General features: G+C 44.7%; 1 protein-coding gene across 4 annotated transcripts in view; it reads right to left on the bottom strand.

Moving 5' to 3' along the window:
* Window positions 1–2,052: 2,052 nt before the first annotated feature.
* LOC140204348 (mastermind-like protein 2) overlaps window positions 2,053–24,724 on the bottom strand; it is a 140,961-nt gene continuing 118,289 nt past the window's right edge. For all 4 annotated transcript variants that reach the window (XM_072270999.1, XM_072271000.1, XM_072271001.1 and 1 more), the window contains exons 3-5: window positions 13,750–13,857; window positions 7,309–7,417; window positions 2,053–3,946 (exon numbers count right to left, since the gene is read on the bottom strand). In XM_072270999.1, coding sequence (XP_072127100.1) covers window positions 2,913–3,946; window positions 7,309–7,417; window positions 13,750–13,857 — 1,251 coding nt within the window. In that variant the 3' untranslated portion in view covers window positions 2,053–2,912. The remainder of the gene's footprint in view (window positions 3,947–7,308; window positions 7,418–13,749; window positions 13,858–24,724) is intronic.

Raw genomic sequence — 24,724 nt, 5'->3', positions numbered from 1 at the left:
GATACAGTATTCGGGTGTGTTAGTATGTTAACTCTAACTCCACTATGAATGGCTCCAAGCCCAGCTGTGAAAGGAGGGGGGTTGACATGGGGCTAGCAACCACATCCCTTAAACACCCTGAGCTACAGAAGATCCTAAGACCTCAATCGTGGGAAAGAAAGGATCTTTGAAGATGGGCTATGCCTGGGGGCAACTTGAAATAGTGGCCTTGGACAGAGGACTCTGGCAGGCTGCTGTCGGCAGCTTATGCCCCAGGAGGGGTGATGGGCTTAAGTAAGTTAGTTGGAATGTTTTAATAACAGTGAAACCATCTTCTTCACTAATGCTCTTCAGGGAAAGAAATCTGCCAGTTTTACTTGGTCTGGATGCAAATCAAGGTGCTCCATTGTGTTTGATTATTATCTGCCTTCTGAGCTCTAGGGTAATTACCATGTCTGTGAGTGATGTCCACTTCCTGTGAATAAGTATCTATCAAAAAAAAAGCATACTCAAGGGACTGAAGGCCCTGCTTTTGAGCATTCTTAAAACCGTTTGTACCATTTCCAAAATCACTCTGCCCTTCTCTTTTATAGTACGTTCTACATGCCCTTCAGCCCATCACATCCATGCTGGCCATCAAACACTCATCTTCCTGGGCAACGTGGTTAGCGCATCACTGTACAGTGCCAACGACCGGGGTTCAAATCCCACCACTGTCCGTAAGGAGTCTGTACGTTTTTTCCCATGCCCATGTAGCTGCTCCAATTTCCTACCAAGTTCCAGAGATGAACAGGTTAGAACTTTGGTCATATGAGTATAACTGGGTAGTGTAGTGTGGGCTCATTGGGCCGGAGATGGTGCTCTATCTCTAAATTAAAAAATTAGATTAGACTAATCCAATTTAACAGCAACTGGTTCGTTGCCTTCTATACCTGGGTCTTTGCTTGTACCTCAGTAATGTCCACAACGCCATTGTCTATGTACTCTCAGTGGCCACTTTATTCGGTGCAGGAACGGAGCCTGGTGTGGACTTCTGCTGCTGCAGCCCACCACCACTGACAGTGGTGGCAAATGAACCCAAGTCAGTGGCACTGAAATAGTGTCATGCTAGCCGCTTTGCTACCGTGCTTCCCTGGTGGCACTCACAATAATTTTGCAAAGCAGAACTGAACGCGGTCTCTAGTGACATCAGTAGCAGTCTCCAACTCCTTACACTCTCTGAAATACACACTCAGCGGCCACTTTATTAGATACCCGCTGTACCTAATGAGGTGGCCACTGCGTGCATGTTTGCGATCTTCTGCTCCTGTAGTCCACCCACTTCAACATTCAATGTGTTGTGCATTCAGAGATATTCTTCTGCACACTGTGTTGTAATGTGAGGCTATTCGAATAACTGTCGCCTTCCTGTCAGCTTGAACCAGGTTGGCCATTCTCCTCTGACCTCTCTCTCTTTAACAAGGTGTTTTCACCCACTGAACTGCCACTCACTGGATGTAATACATACAAACTGCTGGAAGAACTCAGCAGACCAGGCAGCATCGATGGAAAAGAGACATATTTTGTTTTTTGCACCATTCTCTGTAAACTCTAGACTGTTGTGCATGAAAAATCCCAGTCTCAAACCACTCTATTTGGCACCTACAATCATTCCACAGTCAAAGTCACTTAGATCACATTCTTCCCCATTCTGATATTTGACCTGAACAACAACTGAACCTCTTGACCATGTCTGCATGCTTTTATGCATTGAGTTGCTGCCATGTGACTGGCTGATTAGATATTTGCATTAACGAGCAGGTTACAAGTGCACATCATAAAGTGGCCACTTAGTCTAATAACTCAGATGCATAATAGTATGTACTGAATGAAGTTTACCCAAAAGAAATATAAATTAATTATGCAAAAATGTAGCGTCCAACTGTTCCAACAAACGAGAAACTTCAAATCTCACAGGCCACGTGGTGAAAGGTTTTGTAACTATGCGGTCAACGCTGCCTCTAGTTCATGCTTGAAGTATGGCAGTCACCAATAATGCAGTCTTGGCACAAGGCAAGTTTATTATGATAATGAAAGAGAAACTTGTCATACTATTTGTGCTCCAAGATGGTATTAAATTAAAAATAAAAGAAACACATTCAAGGCAGGAAAGGAAATGCATATAACAAATAAAACATGAGATCACAAAAAATTTTTTCAGCAAAAAAATACATTATGAAGTTCATAATATCTTGGTAGAATGCACATACAAAATGTACAGATTGTCAACATGAGCTGACAGATTACAAAGAAAGCAATTTCATATTGACAACCATTCCATCAGTTGTTTGCTCACTGTGCTAACGATGAATCTCAAGGTTGTATATGGTATACATACTTTGATAATAAATTTACTTTGAACTTTGAACTTTAAATCAAAATGGGACTGGCGGTGAATGAAAATCCAGGAATAAGTCACCTGTATAACACAAGACTGCACTGCCTAAGTCATGTTAAAAACACAACCTGCATCTTGACATTGTAATACATAGTATTACTGATTGAACAATGTAGTCTGCATATTTTATACCAAATAAAAATAAACAAATTTGCTAATATAAAAACAATGATTTTGCCTATACTGTATTTTATTGACAAATGATCCAACCAAGTATAATTACTCCTTCCTGACATACAATATTTATTAGGAAAACATAATTTACAGAATATTTTGAACAAATACATTAATTTATGTATTGCCACTTTAAAATTCAGTGTTGCAGGCAGTACACTGGGTATATCCAGTGACCTGCACCTGCTCGTAAATGGAAAGTTATAGTGTCCACACCTACACACGTGCTCGATAGTCTCAGTCCAATACTGCAATGTGTAGATGGGCGCTCTCTATGTACAGCAGCCTGGCGGGCAGATAAATCGTACCCAGTGACCAGGCTTTAGGAATGCTGCCCCAAAAAGTCATCGAGCGTTAAGTCATTTATCCAGTCATCGTTACTGCTGCTTCCCTTCATAATGGACTCTATGAAGTCCGGCTCATTCCGAGCTGCCCCCAAGGCATTGCTGTTGTTATGCTGCAGAAAGTCATAGGTGGATACCTCGGTGGTGGGGTTCATTCGGTTATAGGATGCCGACGACTGCCCACTGGATGCGTAGCTGGCGGCAGTGAGACCTGGCACTGGGTGAGTCTGGCTCATACTGGTAATGCCCTGTGGCACAGGTTTCATGCTGCCCATGGCTACGGAGGGTAACCTTGGCTGATTATGCCTCGAGTTCGGGCCGCTTATGGAGACCATGTTTTGTCCAGTCTGGCCCGGGTTCAGTTGCTGCAGTGGCTTCATCTGTCCTCCCGGGGCTATCTGGTTTGGTGGCGCAATGGTCTGGTGGGGAAACGGATGCACGGGCAGATTCGGCCTCATGGTCTGTTTGGGGAACAATGGGTTATTTGGGAAATGTGGCATGCCACCGTCCATTTTGGTCTGATTCTGCATTCCTTGAATCCTTTGCTGCGCCCACATTTGAGGAGCCATGCCAGAGGTGGCTAACGCGGTTGAAATTCCTTGGACGGGCATACTAGCCCCTGCCTGGTTTATGGATTGCCTCACGTGCTGGGGAGGCGCAGCCGGGTTCGGCACAGAACCACTGAACGCCGAGATTGGTGTCCTTTGCTGGATTATAGCCTGGCTCGGCACTGGCTGGCTGGTTGATCTCATTCCCAAAGCGTTCTGGCTTGGCCGGAGAGGCATGTTGAGGCCAGATGGCGGCATGTAAACACTCTGCTGGTTGCCAGTGTTATTTGGGTACATCCCCACGGTCCGGTCGGCCTGACTGGCAGTCACTGCAGGTACCCCGGGCCCAAGATTGTTCTGAGACGTCGCCTGCAGAAGGCCGGGGTTCCGCCGCATACCGCAATGGGCTGACTGTGGTGTCGGCAGAGGCTGCCCAGAGTTTGTAGGCAAAGGTTGTGCCACAGCTGTAAAAAAAAACACAAGCAATTAGTGTTATAGAGTCATAGAGCACTACTGCACAGGTACATGCCATTCAGCCCATCTAATCTGTGCTGAACTACTTTTCTGCCTAGTCCTGGTTTCAATGACCTAGAAGGGTTGAGATGGAGAGAAAGTAACTAGGAAATTAGGGAAACTTTATGAAAGTGATTATTTGGTAAATAATTCATTTTTGTCAGAGAAACTTCTGGTAAAAACAGAATGAGCTTGTGCTTTTGTTTTCCTGTCATTCATCACCTCACAAGATCCAAAACTGCTTCAAAAGGAAGTACTTTTTGAAGAATTGTCATGGTTGTAACCTAAGGAGAATGACAGTCTATGTTTGAACATGGTAGTAACCAGCTAATCTGCTCTGATATGTCATAGGGTCATGGAACACTACAGCCAGGGTCGCCAACTGTCCCGTATTAGCCGGGACATCCTGTATATTGGGCTAAACTGGTTTGTCCCATATGGGACCGCCCTTATCCCGTATTTCCCCCGCCAAGGTAGAGCGTTCCTACGAAACTGTTCGTAATCCGAAATGCCGTAAAGCAAAGAAGCAATTACCATTAATTTATATGGGAAAAATTTTTGAGCATTCCCAGACCCAAAGAATAACCTACCAAATCATTCCAAATAACACATAAAACCTAAAATAACACTAACATATAGTAAAAGCAGGAATGATATGATAAATACACAGACTATATAAAGCAGAAGTAATGTATGTACAGTGAAGTTTCACTCAGACAGAATCAGGAAGATTAAGCCAAAACCGATTTGTGGAAAAAAAAAATCGGCACGTACACGCATGCGCACACAGGTGCCCGCGCAAGGCTTCATGGTCATGGTAGTCTTTCTCGGGGTAAACACAAGTGTCCCGGGATTTGACTGCTACTTTTGTCCCTTATTTGGGAGTGAGAAAGTTGGCAACCCTAACTACAGCAGAAACACAGGCCCTTCAGCCCATCTAGTCTGTGCCAAACTATTAATCTACCTAGTCCCATCGACTCATACTTGGACCATACCCCTCCATACCTCTCCTATCCGTGTATGTAATCAAATTTCTCTTAAATGTAGCAATTGAACACACATCCACCACTTCCACTGGCAGCTCATTCCACATTTTCACCACCCTCTGAGTGAAGAAGCTCTCCCTCAGATCCCCCTTAAATACTTCACCTCACCTTTAACCTACGACCTCTAGTTCTACTCTCACCCAATTTCAGTGGAAAAAGCCTGATTGCATTTACTCTGTCTATACTCTTAATTTTGTATGCCTCTATCAAATCTCTCCTCAATCCTAACGCTCTTGGCATAAAGTCTCAACCATTCCAACCTTTCCCTGGAACTCAGGACCTCGGGGCCCGGCAACATCCTTGTAAACTTTCTCTGCACTCTTTCAATTGTATTGATATCTGTCCTATGTGCTGAGAACACAAGGACAAAAGCAGAAGGAAATTATTTTAAACAGTTGACGTTTTGGGCTGAGACCCTTCGTCAGGAGTCCTAACGAAGGGTTTTAGCCTGAAACGTCGACTGTTTATTTCTCTCCATATATTCTGCCTAACCTGCTGAGTTCCTCCAGCATTGTGTGTGTGTGGGTTGCTCTGGGTTTTCAGCAACTGTAGAATCTTCTGCCCATGTGAAGGATACCATTTGACCCTGGAAACTTACTCCAATGTTCAAAAAGACCATGATTCGACATGAGGAGCTCTCCCTCCAGTGCCTGTTCCTGGCAAAGCACCAGAGCTCCCCCCATTCATGATCAGAACGTGCAACTGCACAGTACGCTGGCCAATTAACTGGAGCACAAAGGTTTTCACAGCTGAGTAAGTGGGCAAGAGGGTAGCTAGTCCTACTTAAAGCAGGGCATGTAAGGTTGTCCAGATTGGTTGTGGGGGGAGGGGACCTTGTCACAGAGCATTGAACAGTACAGCAAAGTACTTCGTTAACATGAGACGCTGGAAATCCAGAGTAACACATACTAAATGCTGGAAGATCCCAGCCAGCACGGTATTATCCATAGAAAGGTTCAAAGATTCATTTATTATCAAAGCGTATATCCGTATACAACTCTGAAATTTGTACTCAGAAAGGAGTACACAGTCAACAAATAAACAGCACAGTATAGGCCCTTTAGCTCAGGAACAACCTGACCCTTCCCTCCCAAATAGCCCTTAACTTTTCTTTCATCTCGATGCTATCTAAGAGTCTCTGAAATGTGCTTCATGTATCTGGCAGCACGCTTGGGCCAAGGCTCTTCTTCAGAACTCATTAGGAGTTGACTCTTCATTCCCTTCCATAGATGCTGCTGAGTTCCTCCAGCATTTTGTGCGTGTTGCTATGTTCTATGTGCACCATCAGCATTAGGGTGAATCATGCCAGGATTTGGCCAGTCTAACACTCAGAGATATGCAAATGGCCATGATTACTTTGCACACTGGAAAAGAACATTTACAGTTGACAGAAGTGAGATGCAATTGAATTTCTGCAAATTGGGGCTTGCAGCTACAGTAGGTTGAGCCGGAATGATAGAATTTATAATATTGCTCTAGTTAAATTCAGTCAAACGACAAGTTTGGACCAGACTCGTAATCTTACGCTGGCTCAATTACCCTCAGATCTTTTGCAATTAAGTAAAATCCTCTGACAGAATCCTGTCACAATCCATCACCTGCAGTCCTCTGTTGCCTCCACCTCTCATCTCGCACCCTCTGTCGCTATTTCCACTCTTCTCTCCTTCATCCCCTCCTTCCACACCTGGATCTACTTGCCACTTGCCCCACTGGCATTCTTCTCTCTACTCTTTCGGTGCCAGTGAAGGTGCATGTCATACGGAAGCTGCCCTGCTTCCTCCAGCAGTTCGTTACTTGCTCCACCTTCCGGCATCTGCGGCTCCACGCGTCTCCAGAATCCCGTGTCACCGGTTCCACTCTGCTCGGCCTCCCCACCACCCCTCCCAGATTCCAATTTATATCTCTGACATGGTTGCAAGTTGTGGGCAGATGATTATGCCGAACTTCCGGCTGTGTAGACTTCCCGGAGCCGGCATAGGAAAAACCCACAAGTTTGTATCAGTGAGATGTTCTGAGATGGGAGGGGTATGCTTTACAAGGAATTAATCAGGAACGTCAGAGACACAAGTGACTACTGTGATGAGACTGGTACGGGTCTTGCTCCCCTCCCTTTTCCTGATGGTGATCACACATGACATCCAGGTGCCATAGGGTCATTGCTTCCCACAATTAAGGGATGCTCTCTGCAGCACCTTCTAGACAAAGTACTTAACTCCTTATTAAAGGCACCTCTTAAATAACTTCGCTTCAGCCCACTGTCATCTTACCTTGAAACTGATTTAATTGCTGAACTCCAAACACGCTCCTCTGCTCCTTATATTCAGGGGATACGCGGATCATGTGACCATTTCTTTGCTCATGTTGTCTTTGTTTTTCCTGTGTGGGGGGGGGCAGGGAGTGAAGTGCATTGTTACTTTAATCAGAATCAGAACCAGGTTTAATATCACCAGCATATTTTGTAAAACTTGTTAACTTTACAGCAGTAGCACAATGAAATACACGATAAATAAATACAGACAAAAAAACTGAGTCAGATTGAGTATATATGTCTATTAAATAGTTAAGGTAAGTAGTGTAAGTAACAGAAATAAAAAAGTAGTGAGGTAGTGTTCATGGGTTCAGTGTCCATTTAGAAATCAGATGGCAGAGGGGAAGAAGCTGTTCCTGAATCACTGAGCATGTGTCTTCAGGCTTCTGTACCTCCTTCCTGACAGTGACAATGAGAGGAGGGCATGTCCTGGGTGATGGGGTCCTTCATAATGGATGCTACCTTTCTGACGCACCATTTCTTGAAGATGTCTTGAATACAATGGTTTAATCAGTTAATGCTTTAACTAAAGCATTATTGACTGATAAGACAATGCAAAGTTGTTAACTTGTCAGATTTTGCAATTTGGATAATTTATTCTTCACAATGTGGATAAGTCTTTCAAACTCAATTTCTGGACCCTGCCTTGACCATTTCCTTCCACACAGCCACATATGCCCACAAGGAAGACGAGGACCTAAAAAAGAAGCAACATTCAGGAGAAAACGCTCTCACAATGATAGGAAGAGCCAACGTCGGAGGATCAAAAAGTGACGTCACAATGAACGCTTGGCCAGCGATCCCTGTGGTAACTATTCTCACACCTCCTGCTTAAAACCCAAAAGGTCAGAAGGATCGTGAGGCCCCGCCTTCGCGGTCTGTATTTGAACTGAAAATCAAGATCAAGTGAGCTTTTGCCCTTTGCTCTACAGGAGGTTTCTGCCCTCTCTGAGCTCACCTTCGGACACCTGCACTATGATGCGACAGGTGACTGCCCCTGTCAAGCTTCCAAACTGCATGACTCTCCTGTGTGGCACCATAGTATTAGTTATCACCTCGTTACTTGTAAGTTAGTTGCAATCAGGTACATATGATTATTCAGAACTCCCAGTGGCTTAACACTAGTTTCCTGTGCTCTGGGACCTCATTTCCAGCAATCCCTTTAAACTCACTAGGCTCTGATTTCCATGCTTTCTTTAAACTCATCTATGTCCCATTACCCACACTCTTTAACCTGATCAGAGCCCTATTTCCTGCACTCCCTTTAAACTCTCTAGGTTCACCAGAAAGTTCTTGCACTCCTAAGAACCCAATGAAAAAGTGAATTAAAGTGCCATGGAAAAATACGGCCTCCAGGAGGACCACAACCTTTGGAAGCTTGTCTGCCTCAGAGACCCGGGGAGCTATGTTGGCTGGAGTTGCAGGGCTTTATGCTTTGGCTCTTGGTAGGGTCACCCATGCCAAACAGGTCAAAGGGTAGAGGCCAGAGCAAAAGTGGCCCACCGGTCCTCCAAGTTCGGTGGGGTTGGGGGAGGGGTTCAGCTCAGGGCTAACAACCCTGACTGGTAAAACAAAGCTGTTATGGAAACAGCAATGAAGAATTCTTCTACATCTATGTTATACAATATAGTTATATTCTGATAATCTGGATGATCTGAGTCTCCACCCAGAGCTTGCATGTTTGATAGTAGTGAAAACTGAGTTGCTGACATGATGAAAGAAACCCTTGAACACTGCCAGAGAGGGAGGACCTTCACTGCCGCCCTAAGCGCCAACAGCGTAATGGGCAGTAGGGGTAATAGGGGGTATCTAGTAGATTTGCTAGACCAGCAATGCCAAAGTCCTGATTATCCAGATTATCAGAATATAACTATATTGTATAACAATGTTGTTAGATTAATCAACTTGGTGTAAGAATTATTTTGTTCAGTGTAAGACCATAAGACACAGAAACAGAATTAGGCTATTCGGTCCAGAAGAATGAGGGGTGACCTCATTGAAACCTATCAAATGGTGAAAGGCCTTGATAGGGTGGATGTGGAGAGGATGATTCCTATAGTGGGAGAGTCTAAGACCAGAGGACAGAGATCAGAATGGAGGATCATCCTTTTGGAGCACAGGTGAGGAGGAATTTCTTTAGCCAGAGAATGGTGAATCTGTGGAATTCTTTGCCACAGGTGGCTGTGGAGGCCAAGTCTTTCTGTATATTTAAGGAAGAGGTTGATAGATTCTTGATAGGTCACAGCATGAAGGGATATGAACATAGAACATAGAACAGTACAGCACAGTACAGGCCCTTCGGCCCACAATGTTGTGCCGACCCTTAAACTCTGCCTCCCTTATAACCCCCCCCCCACCTTAAATTCCTCCATATGGAAGTAAGGCAGGAGATTGGGGCTGAAAGGAAGATTGGATCAGCCATGATGAAATGGTGGAGCAGACCCGATGGGCCAAATGGCCTAATTCTGCTCTTATATCTTATGGTCTTAAGTCTGCTCTGCCATTCCATCCTGTAGATGCCTGCAAGCAAATGAATCTCAAGGCAGTAGACCGTAAGACACTGAAACAGAATTAGGCTATCTGGCCCACCGAGCTTGCTCCACTCTTCCATCATGGCTGTTTTGTTACCCCTCTTCTCCTGCCTTCTCCCCATAACCATTGACGCCTTTACTTATCAAGAACCTATCAACCTCTGCTTTAAATATACCCAATGACTTGGCATCCACAGCGGTCTGCGGCAATGAATTCCTCCTCATCTTGGTTCTAAAGGGGCATCCTTCTATTCTGAGGCTGTGCCCTCTGGTCCTAGACTATTGGGAGCATCCTCTACACGTCCAATCTATCTAGGCCTTTCAACATTCGGTAGGTTTCAATGAAACCCCTCCCCACCCCTCATTTCTCTAAACTCCAGCAAGTACAGCCCCAGAGACATCAAAAATTCCTTGTGCATTAACCCTTTCATTCCTGGGATCATTTTCATAAACCCCTCTTTTCTCCAATGCACACACATCCGTTCTTAGATATAGGGCCCAACATCCTGGGTCATGAACAGGGAGAAGGTGGGTTCAAACACCAGTGCAGGATCTGATACATAGCCAGAGTGATCTCCCACGGCCTCAGTGGTCTGTTGCATTGCCGAAGGTGCCATCCTTTAACTGACACAGGGGCGTGACCTGCAATGCTAACCTACAACCTGGACAAACAACAGTTATTTCCCTGTGAGGGGGAATGCCACTGGGGATGGCAGATAGGTACATTTCATTCTGTATCTGTACTTGTAACTTTATTTTTACCACTGGTAAGTGAGACTTGAACTTGGGAATTTAGCCTCAGGATTTGGGAAAATGCATTTAGGATGGAGATGAGGAGAAACTGCTTCTCCTTGAGAGTAGTGAATCCATGGAATTCTCTGCCAAGGAGGCAGCAGAGGTGAACTCATTAAATATATTATTTTATTTACGTAGAGATGCAGTACCGTAAATGGCCCAACAAGCCCATGCTGTCCAGTTACATCTATGTGACCAATTAAACTATTAACCCATATACCTTTGGAATGTGGAAGGAAACCCACATGTAGACTCCTTATAGACAGCGGTAGGATTGCTGGTGCTGTAATCGCATCACACTCACAGAGATGGTCAGATAGATTTTTGCATAGCAGGGGAATTAACATTTCTGGGGAAAATACAGATAGGTGGAGCCGAGTCCACGTTAGATCAACCATGATCTTATTGAAAGATGGAGCAAGCTCAACAGACCAGATGGCTGACTCCTGCTTCAATTCTATATGTTCTCATCTCCTAAGAGGGACAATAAAAACCCCAAGGGAATCTCTGATTCCCCTACCAGCCTTGGACTTCCTTCCCTGTCACCCTTTGGGCCGGAACCACGTTTCAGAGCCGAACACCTGTACCCTACGGAGCTCAGCACCAGCTTTCAGTTACCAGTCAACCACTCCCCTCTGGCCATTTTGTTGAGGAATTCGGGAAGTGAAATGCTAATGAGAGTTGAATGTTAAAATTCACAGCTGTACATTTTGCAAATGTTTGAAAGCTTGGAATAAAAGACCCTTCTGTTCTAAGGGTTTTTCAAAAATGCCAAAATTGGCTTGTTTCTATTCCAGTGTCTATAGATGGCAAGGCAGAATTTCCTGAATTCATTCCCAGAAATAACCCCTTTAAGAAAGCCCTTGTTGGTTCACCTGCATTCTGCCTGGAAAACACACAGCTCCTGCTCCTTAGCAAACATAACTCAACCAACAAAACGACTCCGGTCAAAGCAAGACATGGAGCTGAGGATAGACACTCAGTCCAAACCTCTCTGGGCAAAAGCTTTTGAATGATTTAATTTTCCCTCCTACATGCTGCAGAACTGTCTGCTATCCTATTGCATCAATTAAAGAAATGCACTAAATAACTGAAAACACATGACAAAATTGTTCGCATTCTACAAGTCCTTTTTTGTTAAAGGAGTTTTTCAAAGACCAGCTATTGAAAGGCCTCCATAGAGTGGACATAGAGAGCATGTTTTCTATAGTGAGGGTGTGGGGTGTCTAGGACCGGAGGGCACAGCTCAGAATATAAGGACGTCCCTTTAGAACAGAGGTGGTGAGGAATTTCTTTAGTCAGTGGGTGGTGAATCTGTCGAATTTGTTGCCACAGACGGTTGCGGAGGTAACTCGTTGGGTATATTTAAAGCAGAGGTTGATAGGTTCCTGATTAGTCAGGGTCTCAAAGGTTATGGGGAGAAGGCAGGAGAATAAGGGTTGAGAGGTAAATTAAATCAGCCATGACAGGCTGAATGGCCTAATTCTGCTCCTATGTCTTACAAAGTTTGCAGATGCTGGAAATCCAAAGCAACACACACAAATGCTGGAGGAACACAGCAGGTCAGGCAGCATCCATGGAAATGAATAGATTGTCAATGTTTCGGGCCGAGACTCTTCTCAGGGCTTATGACTCATGATCGTATGTCTTATGGACTCCTTTCAAGTACCCACTAAAGAGAAGCAGCAGCCAATCCATCCATTCATATTTACTGAGACATTGTCTCAAAGCCAGCACAAGGAGGCCTGCCTGAAGACCCAATTGACCTATTTACTGTTTGTGCAGAGCTTGAAAAAGCCTGCTCTGGAAAATCTATTGTGCACAGGACGGGAAAAAGCTACACAGGGTTGTAAACTCAGTCATCTCCATCATGGCCTCTAGCCTCGTCACCATCATGGGCTCTAGTCTCGCCATCATCATGGGCTCTAGCCTCGTCACCATCGAGAACAATGCCTCAGAAAGGCCGTATCCATCATTTCGGACCGCCATCTCCCAGAGAAGAATCGGACTCAGCGACAGAATTAGGCCATTCAACCCAATGAGTCTGCTCTCCTCTCATTACAGCCTTTACAGAGGAGCTATGGGAGCCTGAAGACACACACTCAACATTTTAGTAACAGTTTCTTCCCATATGTCATCAGATTTCTAAACAAACCCGCGAACATTACCTCACTATTTTTTCTCTCTTTTTGCACGACTTATTGAATTTTACACACTGTATATTTATTTCTTATTGTAATTTGTAGTATATTTGATGTATTGCAATGTACTGCTGCCGTAAAACAGATTTCATGCTGTATATCAGTGATAATAAATCTCTGATTATGAAGAGGTGTACAGAATCAGTCTGTATTGTTCTCCCTATCTCCCTATGAGATGATGCTCCTATCGCTCAGTAACAAGTAGGGATTACACCCTTTGCGTATAACTGCTTCTGTCAGCTATTCAGCTTTCTTTTCTTCTTTTCACTGATACTACCAAACCAGTGGTGTGGTTCTAATACCTGTCTATTTTCACCTTGGATCTCCTACAACCACCCCTGCATGTAGTGCTTTTCCAAAGGGTTTGCACCACGATACAATGTGTTAATTAATTCACAGATGGTGCAGTTCGAATGTTAATTATGTGCTGTATCGTATGATGTAGGCCAGGGGTTCCCAAACTATTTTATGCCACCGACCAATACCGTTAAGCAGGCAGTCAAGTTCTTGGCAAAGTTTTCTACAGAAGTGGTTTGCCACTGCCTTCTTCTGGGCAGTGTCTTTACAAGATGGGTGACCCCAGCCATTATCAATACTCTTCAGAGATTGTCTGCCTGGCGTCAGTGGTCGCATAACCAGGACCTGTGATATGCACCAGCTGCTCATACGACCACCTGCTCCCATGACTTCATGTGACCCTGATCGGGGGGTTAAGCAGGTGCTACACCTTGTCCATGGGTGACCTGCAAGTTCGCAGAGAGAAAGAACGCCTTACACCTCCTTTGGTAGAGACGTAGCTGCACCCCACCACCCAACAGTGATGCGGTGGGGAATTATAATCTCAGGAATGAATTCACGAGCCGAGTCTCTCACCTGGTCAGCCATGAGCTGCTGCTGGAGAAGATTATGTTTCTTCAGAAGCTGGTGCTTGAGGAAGGCGTGCGATGTGGCTTTTATGTAATTATTACCGGGATTGGGATCCTGTATTGAAGAAAGAGAGAAAAAGAAATTACAGAAATGCTTTTATATACATCAGAACACAAAAGATTTAGCAGATTCTGGAAATCTTGAGCAACACACATAAAAAGCTGGAGGAACTCAGCAGGTCAGGCAGCATCTATGGAGAGGAATAAACAGACGTTTAGGACAGCTGAGTGATGTTTGTAGTTTGGTAAGTACCCACATATGATTTCTTGGCCACGGTTCTAAAATAGACTAAAATAACCTCTTTTCTATGTAGTTCTGTTTAGGGATGGTACGGTAGTGTAGCGGTCAGTGTAACGCTTCACAGTGCCATTTGTAAGATTCGGGTTTGATTCGTGCGTCTATCTATAGGGAGTATTTACAGTACTCTGCAGAAGTCGTAGGCACATGTACAGAGCTAGGGTGCCTAAGACTTTTGTACAGTACTGTACATACATACATGTATGTATGTGTATGTATATATGTACGTATCTACACACTCTGTATATACATACAGTAGTGAGCAAAAGTCCTAGGCACACATACAGAGCTGGGGTGCCTATGACTTTGGCACACCACCGTACATAGTCCCTTACAGATAGCCGCATGAATCGAACACTGATCTTACATATTTTATAACGTATGTGTTTAATACCTTACTGTAACTTATAGTTTTATTACATATTGCAAAGTACTGCTGCCTCAAAACGACAATTTTCACGACACATGCCAGTGATATTAAACCTGATTCTGATTGCTCACTGGATTTTTTAGCACAGCCAAGGAAAGAATGACATCAATGCTGGACCCTGCCACATTTTGAAAATATTTTGCACCTGTAATTTTTAAAGTACAAGATGTTAGCTGTTTAGTCTTGGGAACAAAGGAGGCATTCAATGTTACGTTGAAAGGATGTCATGATGAACTGCTTACAGGACTGGTTGCAAAACATAATGCAACAGGGACGTGTACACAAAATACAGAAGAATATAGCATTCCACAATGCCTGCGTGAATTAAACTTCAGCTTGTGTATGATCCACATCCCTTCGCTCCCTGCATTTAATACGGGCTCCCAAACTATTTTATGCTATGGACCAATACCATAAAAGCAAGGGTGCATGAACCCCAAGTTGGGAACCCCTGATCTAATAGACTCTTATACACCATCATCGTATCTGCTGCCTCCACTACCCCTGGCAGCTCATTCCAGGAACCTTTCACTCACTTTCTAATAAACTTCTCCCCCCTCACAAATCTCCTTTAAACTTTCCCTCTCTCACCTTAAATGCATATCTTCTAGTATCTGGCATTTCTACCCCGGGAAAAAGATATTAACTGTCTCCTCTATCCATGCTGTTCATAATTTTTAAAACTTTTATTAGGTGCTGATACTCCAGAGAAAAGAACCCAAGCTTGTCCAACCTCCACAAACAAGAGAAAATCTGCAGATGCTGTAAATCCAAGCAACACACACAAAATTCTGGAGGAATTCAGCAGGCCAGGCAGCATCTATGGAAACGAGTAAACAGTTGAAGTTTTGAGCCAAAACCCTTGAAGTCCTGATGAAGGCTCTCGGCTAGAAACGTCGACTGTTTAGTCTTTCTCATAGATGCTGCCTGGCACGCTGAGTTCCTCCAACTTCTTGCGTGTGTTGCTTGTCCAACCTCCAACTGGAGGTCATGGGTTAAGGGTGAAAGGTGAAATGTTTGAAATGAACATGAGGGAGATTTCCTTCATGCAGAGGGTGGTCAGAACATGGAACGAGCTGCCAGTGGAAGTGGTGGATGTGGGTTCAATTTCAACATTTAGTGGTGGTTCAGGAGCCTGACAGTTTAAGGGCAATAACTGTTCTAAACCTGGTGGTGTGGGTCCTGCCTGATGGTAGCAAAGAGGAGGAAGCATGGTGTGTCCATTTATATTAGGCTTTGCTTGTGTGTCATTTTGAACATCAAAAAAGGGCCCTTTTATTTAATATTTGTCAGCAGCAATCAATTTTCCACGTTAGCTCAAACAAGGAAATTAAACGATCTGGGGAAATACTACTCCTTGCAGTGAAGGAATATCAAAGCAGATGGTTTGTTAAGTTCTTGTTTCCAGGATTGACCAACATCTGCTGGCAATTACCCTCCCCAAGAGGCAGGAGAGAACTTTGAATCCCCCCTCAATCACCTGTACCCACCCAGGGTATGGCGTTTATTGAATGAGCAATCCAATCCAGAGATGTTTAAAAATCCAAGAGAAGTTAATTACAAAAAATGGGAAAAAACAATTAGCAATTAAAGATCTCTCATTAATAATGGTGACTGTAAAAGCACCACATTGGCAAACACTGACACCCCCACCACCCACCAAGCCTTCAAACACCGTTCACACTTAATGTTCTTCAGCAAAGGAAATTTGATGCGCTGAACTGCTCTGACCTTTTTGTGACTTCAGACTGTGGAACAATTTGTATATTTTGTTGGTATTGTAAATAAAGTAATTTCAAAAACAAAAAATAGCACTCAGAAAAAGGGAGAGAAAATGATTCTTAAGGTAGAGTGTGGTAAAATTCGCATACTTGATAATAGATTTACTTTGAACTTATGGTTAACTAAACTGATGATACACATGGGCATCTGGCTAGCATCAAACACTCAGTGGCTGCTTTATTGAGTAGCTTCTGTACCTAATATAGTGGCCACTGAGTGTATATTTATGGTCTTCTGCTGCTGTAGACCAAACATTTCAAGGTTCAATGTATTGCCATTCAGCAATGCTCTTCTGCACACCACTATTGTAACATGTAGTTATTTGAGTTACAGTCGCCATGAACCAGTCTGGCCATTCTCCTCGGACCTCTCTCATTAACAAGGTGTTTTCAGCCACAGAACTGCTACTCACTGGACAATTTTTGTTTTTCACACCATTCTCTGTAAACTCTAGAAACTGTTGTGCATGAAAATTCCAGGAGATCAGTGGTTTTTGAGATACTCAAACCATCCTTTCTGGCACCAATAATCATTCCAATGTCAGTCACTTAGATCACATTTCTTCCCCTTTCTAATGTTTTGCCTGAACAACAACTGAACCTCTTGACCAGGTTTACATCGTTTTATCCATTGAGTTGCTGCCACGTGATTGGCTGATTAGATATTTGCGTTAACGAGCAACGAGTAACTAATAAAGTGGCCACTGAGTGTAGATGTGACCTATTGCCATCCGCAGTCAACTGAAATATTAAAAGAGAACAAAAAGTGAGAGGAAGCAAGAGCAGACAATTATTTTTTAAAAATCTTTTGAGCTCAACTATGTAAAAACTGAAGTATTTTCAAAACATTTATTGTCTCACGCCCTGCATTTGGAAACATGTCTTATCTTGCAGCTATTTTAACAGCCATGAAATAAATTCCAAAATACTGACAAAGGGAATAAGCTAAAGACTACAAATGCTCTCTTTCATTCTTATTTAAGCTCTCGCATCATTGGCTCTCTCTTTGTTCTTTCTTCACCTCCCTTTTCTCTGCCTCTGTAGTGCCATCACTTCTACTGTTGAAAGAGCATCGTCCTGGAATATTAAACCTGCTTCCGTCCCCACAGGTGCTGTCTGGTCTGTTGTGTATTTTCAGCACTTCATTTATACACCAGACAACATATTTGCATAATTAATCAGAGAAATTTTATTTTAAACATGCCTTTAGTTTCTGGAACAGCACCTATCAGCCTCTAATTACGGCTGACGCAAGTGAAATGTGGTCACTCTCCTCACAAAATTAAACTGCAAACGAATGTCTTTGTGAGATTTCATACAGATCCTCCATGAGGAGCTTGACCTTGTCATGGTTTGGAGGCTTGTCTGCCTCAAAGATCCGGAGAGCTATGCTGGCTAGAGTCAGGGCCTTATGCTTTGGCTCTTGGTAGGGTCTCCCAAGCTGAACAGGTCAAAGGGTAGAGGCCAGACTAAGAGTGGTCCACCGGTCCTCCTGGTTCGGGAGTTCAGACCAGGGCCTAACAATGCCACCTGGTCAAACAAAACTGTTACAGAAACAGCAAAGAAGAATCCTTCTACATCTGTGCGCAATTGCATTCCTGAGTCTCCACTCGTGATTCGTGTGGCCGGGTAAAAACCGAGAGGAAGCTACTGGCACAGTGAAGGAAGCCCTGAACACCACCAAGACCAAAATTAGCTTTGGCCAAGCACAGACAGAGATGGAGGACTTTCATTGCTGCCCTAAACACCAGTGGCGTAACGGGCAGTAAGTACGTACGTAAAAGAGAAAGCTGCATCTTTACTAGGCTTGGGAAGCTCCAAGTTATAGATATAGAATCACACAGGATGGTGTTGCAGTTAGACCAACTACAGATGTGTGGAGCAAGGATGACAACGGATTAGTAGGGTTAAACGTTTTATCTGAGTCGTATTAGCCACAGTACAGAGTGGGCAATTTACAGTGCAGGAGCAACAATTATGCACACTCAAAAAACCCTGCACAAAGAGAGAGGACGTCCAATCGATTCACCACACGATTAACTGGCTGCATGTACCCTTGCCACAGTCTTGCAATCTGGTTCAAGAGCTGCTATCTCACTCTACAATGACCCCAGTTCTCTCCTGATCTCCGGTACTGTCTGTGTGGAGTGTTCGTGTTCTCCCTTTGACTATGTGGAATTCCGGCAGTTTCCTCCAGCAACTCGGTGGCTGGTGGTATTATGGATAGTGTGGAGTTTATCGTAGGTTACAACAGGACATTAATAGGATGGTAGTGCTGGGCTGAGAAGGGGCAGTTGGAACTCAACCAGGAAAAATGTGCAGAGATAAACTTTGGGACGATCGAACTTGAAGTCAGAATACAGGGTTAATGGGCAGGATTGTTAACAGTGTGGAGGAACAGAGGTCCAGGTCCACTGATCCCTCAAAAGTTAAGAAGACATATGATGAGTTGGCCTTCATAAGTCATGGGCTCAGTTCAAAAACTATGAGGTGATGTTGCAGAAATGTGATCTAAATGACTTTGATAGTGGAATAACTGTTGGTGCCAGACCGGGTGGTTTGAGTATCTCAGAAACTGCTGATCTGGGATTTTCATGCACACTATTCTTCAGCGTTTACAGAGAATGGTAAGAAAAAACAAAAAAAAAAGTGAGTGGCAGTTCCATGGACAAAAACACTTCATTGATGAAAGCACATAGAAAATCTAGAGCACACAAGCCCTTCAGCCCATGTTGTGCCAACCATGTCATCTACTCTGGAAGCTGCCAAGGATTTCCCTGCTGCATAGCCCCCTATTTTTCTAAGCCCCATGTACCTATCTAGGAGTCTCTTAAAAGACCCAGTTGTATCCGAATAGTCAACGGAGAAGGGCCAGTAAGTCAAATTACATTACATTACAGCAGTGGTGTGCAGAAGAGCACCTCTGAACGTACAACATGTTGACCCGTGGAGTGGATGGGCTACAGCAGCAGAAGACCATGAAGGTCTGCTCAGTGGCCACTTTACTAGACACAGGAGGTGCCCAAGAAAGTGGTACCAAGAGGAGATTAGACCTTAACAACTGTGCTAGAACAGTGCTGCTTCCTTTTGAGTCAACTGTTGCATGTAATAGCTCCTGTCTACTGATGCAAAGGTGTGCATGTGCTTTTTTCAAAAAAAGAAGATACATATTTGGAATAGTTTCAACGATATCTCTAGGGCACATTAAATTTCTCATGGATTTGGTATCTCAGACAAGCAAAGTGGAATAAAGAACCTTTGATGTTTGATTCCTGTGTTTGATTTGGATCCAGATTTACAGTAATTTAATCAGACTTACTGCCAAAAAGAATCCTTTTTATTTTACTGCTCACTTTCTCGGAGGGTGGGAATGGTACCGAAGGAGACAACGGCAAAAAGGAAGGCCACTCACACCAATCCCCATTCCCGGGCTATTACAGCGCTTCGCCACTAGTGGGAGCTTGTCTCCCTCATGAAAATCGCCCTTTGCAAGAGCTCCATTACAAGCAGTTTCTGATTTCTGCACTGCTTATTTTAACGGGTGACTAGAGAGCCAGATAGATGGAATAATTGTGGAATGAAATAATCCCCTTCTTCCCTGGAAACATCCCAGTTAACTTCCTCACCAAGTAAGAACAAGAAAAAAAAAGCTTTTTCAAATCTTCCAGTACTGACCCTACCAATCTTTTTGTATTATGAGATATCCTACATTTAACAGCTCCTGTATGAAAAGCTAATCGATTACTTGAACAATGATTGGAGAGCACAAATGAGCATTCTGTGACAGAGGAACCACTTCACGTATTTTTTCATACAGCTTTAAAATACAACATTGAAATTGGAAGCTGGGAAGAGAATATTTAAATTCCCTAATTAATCAATTATTAACAAGGCCAGTTTCTATAAATCAGACCACATTATATCTTGTTACTTTGTTGACTGGTGGCACAGTATTATTCTAGAACAGGGAGTGAGTGAGTGAGTGAGTGAGTGAGTGTGTGTCTGAGTAAGGGAGAGAGAGAAAGAGGCACCAGGGGTACAGGAGTCAGGTGGGGTGAGGGGGAGGGTGAGAGGGATGGAGGGAGGGAGAGTAGAGAGAGAGGGAGGAGGGGGAGGGGAGGGGGAGGGGGAGGGGGAGGGGGAGGGGAGGGGGAGGGGGGAGGGGGAGGAGAGGGGGAGGGGGAGGGAGGGAAGGGGAGAGGGAGAGTGAGGGAGGGAGAGAGATGAAGTGGGAGAGTGAGAGAGAGGGAGAGGAGGAAGAGGAGAAGGAGGAGAGGGAGAGGAGGAGGAGAGGGAGAGGAGGAGGAGAGGGAGAGGAGGAGGAGAGGGAGAGGAGGAGGAGAGGGAGAGGAGGAGGAGAGGGAGAGGAGGAGGAGAGGGGGAGGAGGAGGAGGGGAGAAGGAGGAGAGAGGGAGGGGAGAAGGAGGAGAGAGAGAGGGGGAGAGGGAGGGGAGAGGGAGAGAGGGAGGGGAGAGGGAGAGAGGGAGGGGAGAGGGAGAGAGGGAGGGGAGAGGGAGAGAGGGAGGGGAGAGGGGGAGAGGGAGGGGAGAGGGGGAGAGGGAGAGAGGGAGGGGAGAGGGAGAGAGGGAGGGGAGAGGGAGAGAGGGAGGGGAGAGGGAGAGAGGGAGGGGAGAGGGGGAGAGGGAGAGAGGGAGGGGAGAGGGGGAGAGGGAGAGGGGGAGGGGAGAGGGGGAGAGGGAGAGGGGGAGGAGAAGGAGGGGAGAGGGAGAGAGATGAAGTGGGAGGGAGAGGGAGGAGGGAAGGGGGAAGGGAGAAGGAGGAGAGGGGGAGAGGGAGGGGAGGGGGAAGGGAAAGGGGAGAGGGAGAGTGAGGGAGGGAGAGAGATGAAGCGGGAGGGAGAGTGAGGGAGGGAGAGAGATGAAGCGGGAGGGAGAGTGAGAGAGAGAGGGAGGGAGTCTGAGAGACAGCCAGTGTTATTGACCATTTTTTCACCTGGAGTACTGGTTCTCAACCACCTGACAGTGATGTAAGGCAGATTGCTGCACCACGTGCTTTAGACGATCAACAATGGCAGGATACAGGAGTAGCCTTTGGGCATTTCTGGGTAACCGTTGGAAGTGCTTAGACAAAGAGCAGATTAGAACAAAGGAGAAGAGAATAAAACAGCCAGTTTAAAAAATAGGACCTATTAAATAAGTAAATAGAAAATGTATGGACATCCTTGGAAAGGAATCTGTATGTCCACTCCTACATAAAGAAAGTCAAATCCCCTTTCAGTCAGTTGACCACTGGTTTGAAATAGGTTTTCACCTGTCTCTAAATGACAGACTAAGCATCAGGTTTACTACCACTGACATATGCTGTGAAATTTGTTGTTTTGTAGCAGCAGTACCAAACAGTTAGAGAAAATCACAGCAAAAAATATGGGTGAAGGGTCCTGCTGAATGGCCTTGGCCTGAAAGGTTTTCTTGTGTTAGCAAAAAATATATCTGTGTTTGCATGTTTGCGTATATGTATATATCCATACACATTCATACGCAAACTCACATATATACACTCAGTGGCCATTTTATGAGGTGCCTCCTGTACCTTATAAAGTGGCCACCGAGTGTATGTTTGTGGTCTTCTGCTGCTGTAGCCCACCCACTTCAATGTTCAACATGTTGTGCATACAGAGATGCTCTTCTGCACATGTTTATTTGAGTTAATGTCACCTACCTGTCAGCTTGAATCGGTCAGGCCATTCTCCCCTGAACTCTCTCATTAACAAGGTGTTTCTCACCCACAGAACTGCCGCTCACTGGATGTTTTTTTGTTTTTCCACACCGTTCTCTGTAAACTCTAGAGACTGCTGTGTGTGAAAATCCCAGGAGATCAACAGTTTCTGAGATACTCAAACTGCCCCGTCTGGCACCAACAATCATTCCACAGTCAAAGTCTTCCTCATTCTGATGTTTGGTCTGAACAACAACTAAACCTCTTGACCATGTCTGCTTGCTTTTATGCATTGAGTTGCTGCCACATGATTGGCTGATTAGATATTGGTGTTAACAAGCAGGTGTACAGATGTACCAAATTCTTTTTCCTCACCCCTTATGGGTGGTGCGTAAGTGTATTTTTCCCTCAATCTTGGGTCCTCTCAGAGGCCTGGGACCTTGTAGGTTTGGTGCAGTATCCTTGTTGTTCCTAGTAGTGTGCTCTTCTGGACCGAGATCTCAGATGTTGATCCCGGGATTTGTTGAAGCTAGTCTCCCAGTCCAGGTGTCACAGCCCCAAACGCTCCTGTTACCACCAGGAATACACTGGCTTTAACCTTCCACATCCTTTCTATCTGTTCTTTCAAGCCCTGGTATTTATCCAGCTTCTCATATTCTTTCTTCCTGATGTTACTGCCAATTGAGATTGCCACATCTATTGCTATAGCTTTCTTCTCCAGTATTCCTTGTCCAGTATTGGTATGTCTGGTTGGTTGGCCAGTACCTGTTTATCAGTCTGTATTTGGAAGTCCCACAGGATCTCAGCTCTGTCACTCTCCACTACCATCTCGGGTGTTTCCCATTTGGACGAGGGAGTGTCCAGTCCACACTCAGAGCAGATGTTGCTGTACACAATTCCTGGAACTTGGTTGTGTCATTCAGTGTATGCTGTCCCTGCCTGCATCTTGCACCCGGCTACCATGTGCCGGATGGTTTCTGTGGATTTCTTGCACAGTCTGCATCTTGGCTCTTGTCTGGTGTGATAGATCCCTGCTTCTATTGCTCCTGTGCTCAGCAATTGTTCTTGTGCAGTCATGTGCTGTCCCTCAGCCTGCCATTTCCAGCCATTGGTAGGACTTCCTTATGTCAACTATCTCTGATACCTGGCAATGGTACATCCTGTTCAGTGGCTTGTCCCATCATGGCCTCTGGTTCTCTAGCTCTGCTTCACCCACTTCCATTTCCATGTCCCCTGCTATTCTGCTAGCAGGTTGTCCCTCAGGCCATATTCCTGACATACTCATGGATCTATCTACATACATACACACACACACACGCACAGTATAAATGTATAGACAATCAACTAATCTCACTATAAAGCAACAGAAATGGAAAATGCAAAAATAAGTCTCTCAGGTAATATAATCACTTTTTAATTGCTCGGGTCACAGTTATCACCCAAAATCGAGTCTGCAACAACATTTGACAGAAACATTCTAATCTTTCCCAGGAAGAAGTGTCGAATCCCACATTGCTAAACCTCGCCTGTCAAGACGAGGAAAGTGGATGGAGGTTCCAGAGCAGGTGGGTATCCGGTCTAATTGCACAAACACCTCCCCACCCCCCCCAAGGAATCATAAATGTGCTAACCAGCAGTGAGTGTGGGGCACCGTGCTCACTGAGGCGAAATGAACTCGCTAGAAGTTCAAGGCTTAGAGTGAAAGGAACAATGAAACCCCTCATGCCACAGTTTGCCAATGGCATTGGCACAGTTTGCCAATGGTGTGGGCACAGTGCAAACAGTTGCCTGAGCATCAGTGAGTTGGCTCTTATCTAAAAAGAAAGCTTTACAACAATGTAATCATTAAACACTGGGCACTGGTGCCTGGAGAAAATGGCACAGAGTCCCGTTAGTAGCAAGGTAAATAGGACATTGGCTGCAGCCACAGATGCTGCATTCAATTCCTCTTTCTTTAAGCAAGATCATAGTTGGCAGTTTCTGCAACGAGGCACAAACAAGCGGAGAGATACCACGTCTTCCCCAACTAAACGACTTGATTTAACTCCTCTCCTATGTAAAAATACCCATGTCAGTGTTCTGACATAGGTATTTTTAAGTCAGTTTTTTTGGATTATAAATAGATGACTGGGTTTTTTTTGTGTAAATTACAAAGGCTGGTGATTGTCAAGTAGAACACGTTGTTGCAATGATCACTGAACCTACAGACTCACTTTTCACGGACTCTACAACTCATTAGATTATGAGGACACTCAGTCCTCGTCTATTGTCATTTAGAAATGCATGCATACATTAGGAAATGATACAATGTTCTTCCAGAGTGATATCACAAAAAAAGGACAAACCAAAGACTATCACTGACAAGACCACATAATTATAACATATAGTTACAGCAGTGCAAAGCAATACCATAATTTGATAAAGTAAAAAAAGTCTCAAAATTCCGATCGACTCCCGATAGTCCCCGATAGCAGGCGGCAGAAGGGGAAACTCTGCCTGCCATAAACCTCCAGGCGCCGACAACTGTCGATGCATTGGAAGCACTCGACCACAGCTGACTCTGAGTCCATCTGAAAACCTCGAGCCTCCGACCAGCCCTTCAACAGCGAGCACCATCTCTGCCGAGCGCTTTGACCCCGTCCAGGCCGCCGAGCAACAAGCAAAGCCAAGGGCTCAGGGCCTTCTCCTCCGGAGATTCTGGGTCACACAATAGCAACAGCAGCGAAACAGGCATTTC

Source organism: Mobula birostris, chromosome 10 (assembly GCF_030028105.1).
Source record: "Mobula birostris isolate sMobBir1 chromosome 10, sMobBir1.hap1, whole genome shotgun sequence".
NCBI classification, from domain to species: Eukaryota; Metazoa; Chordata; class Chondrichthyes; order Myliobatiformes; family Myliobatidae; genus Mobula; species Mobula birostris.
This window is presented reverse-complemented; position numbering and strand designations above follow the sequence as displayed.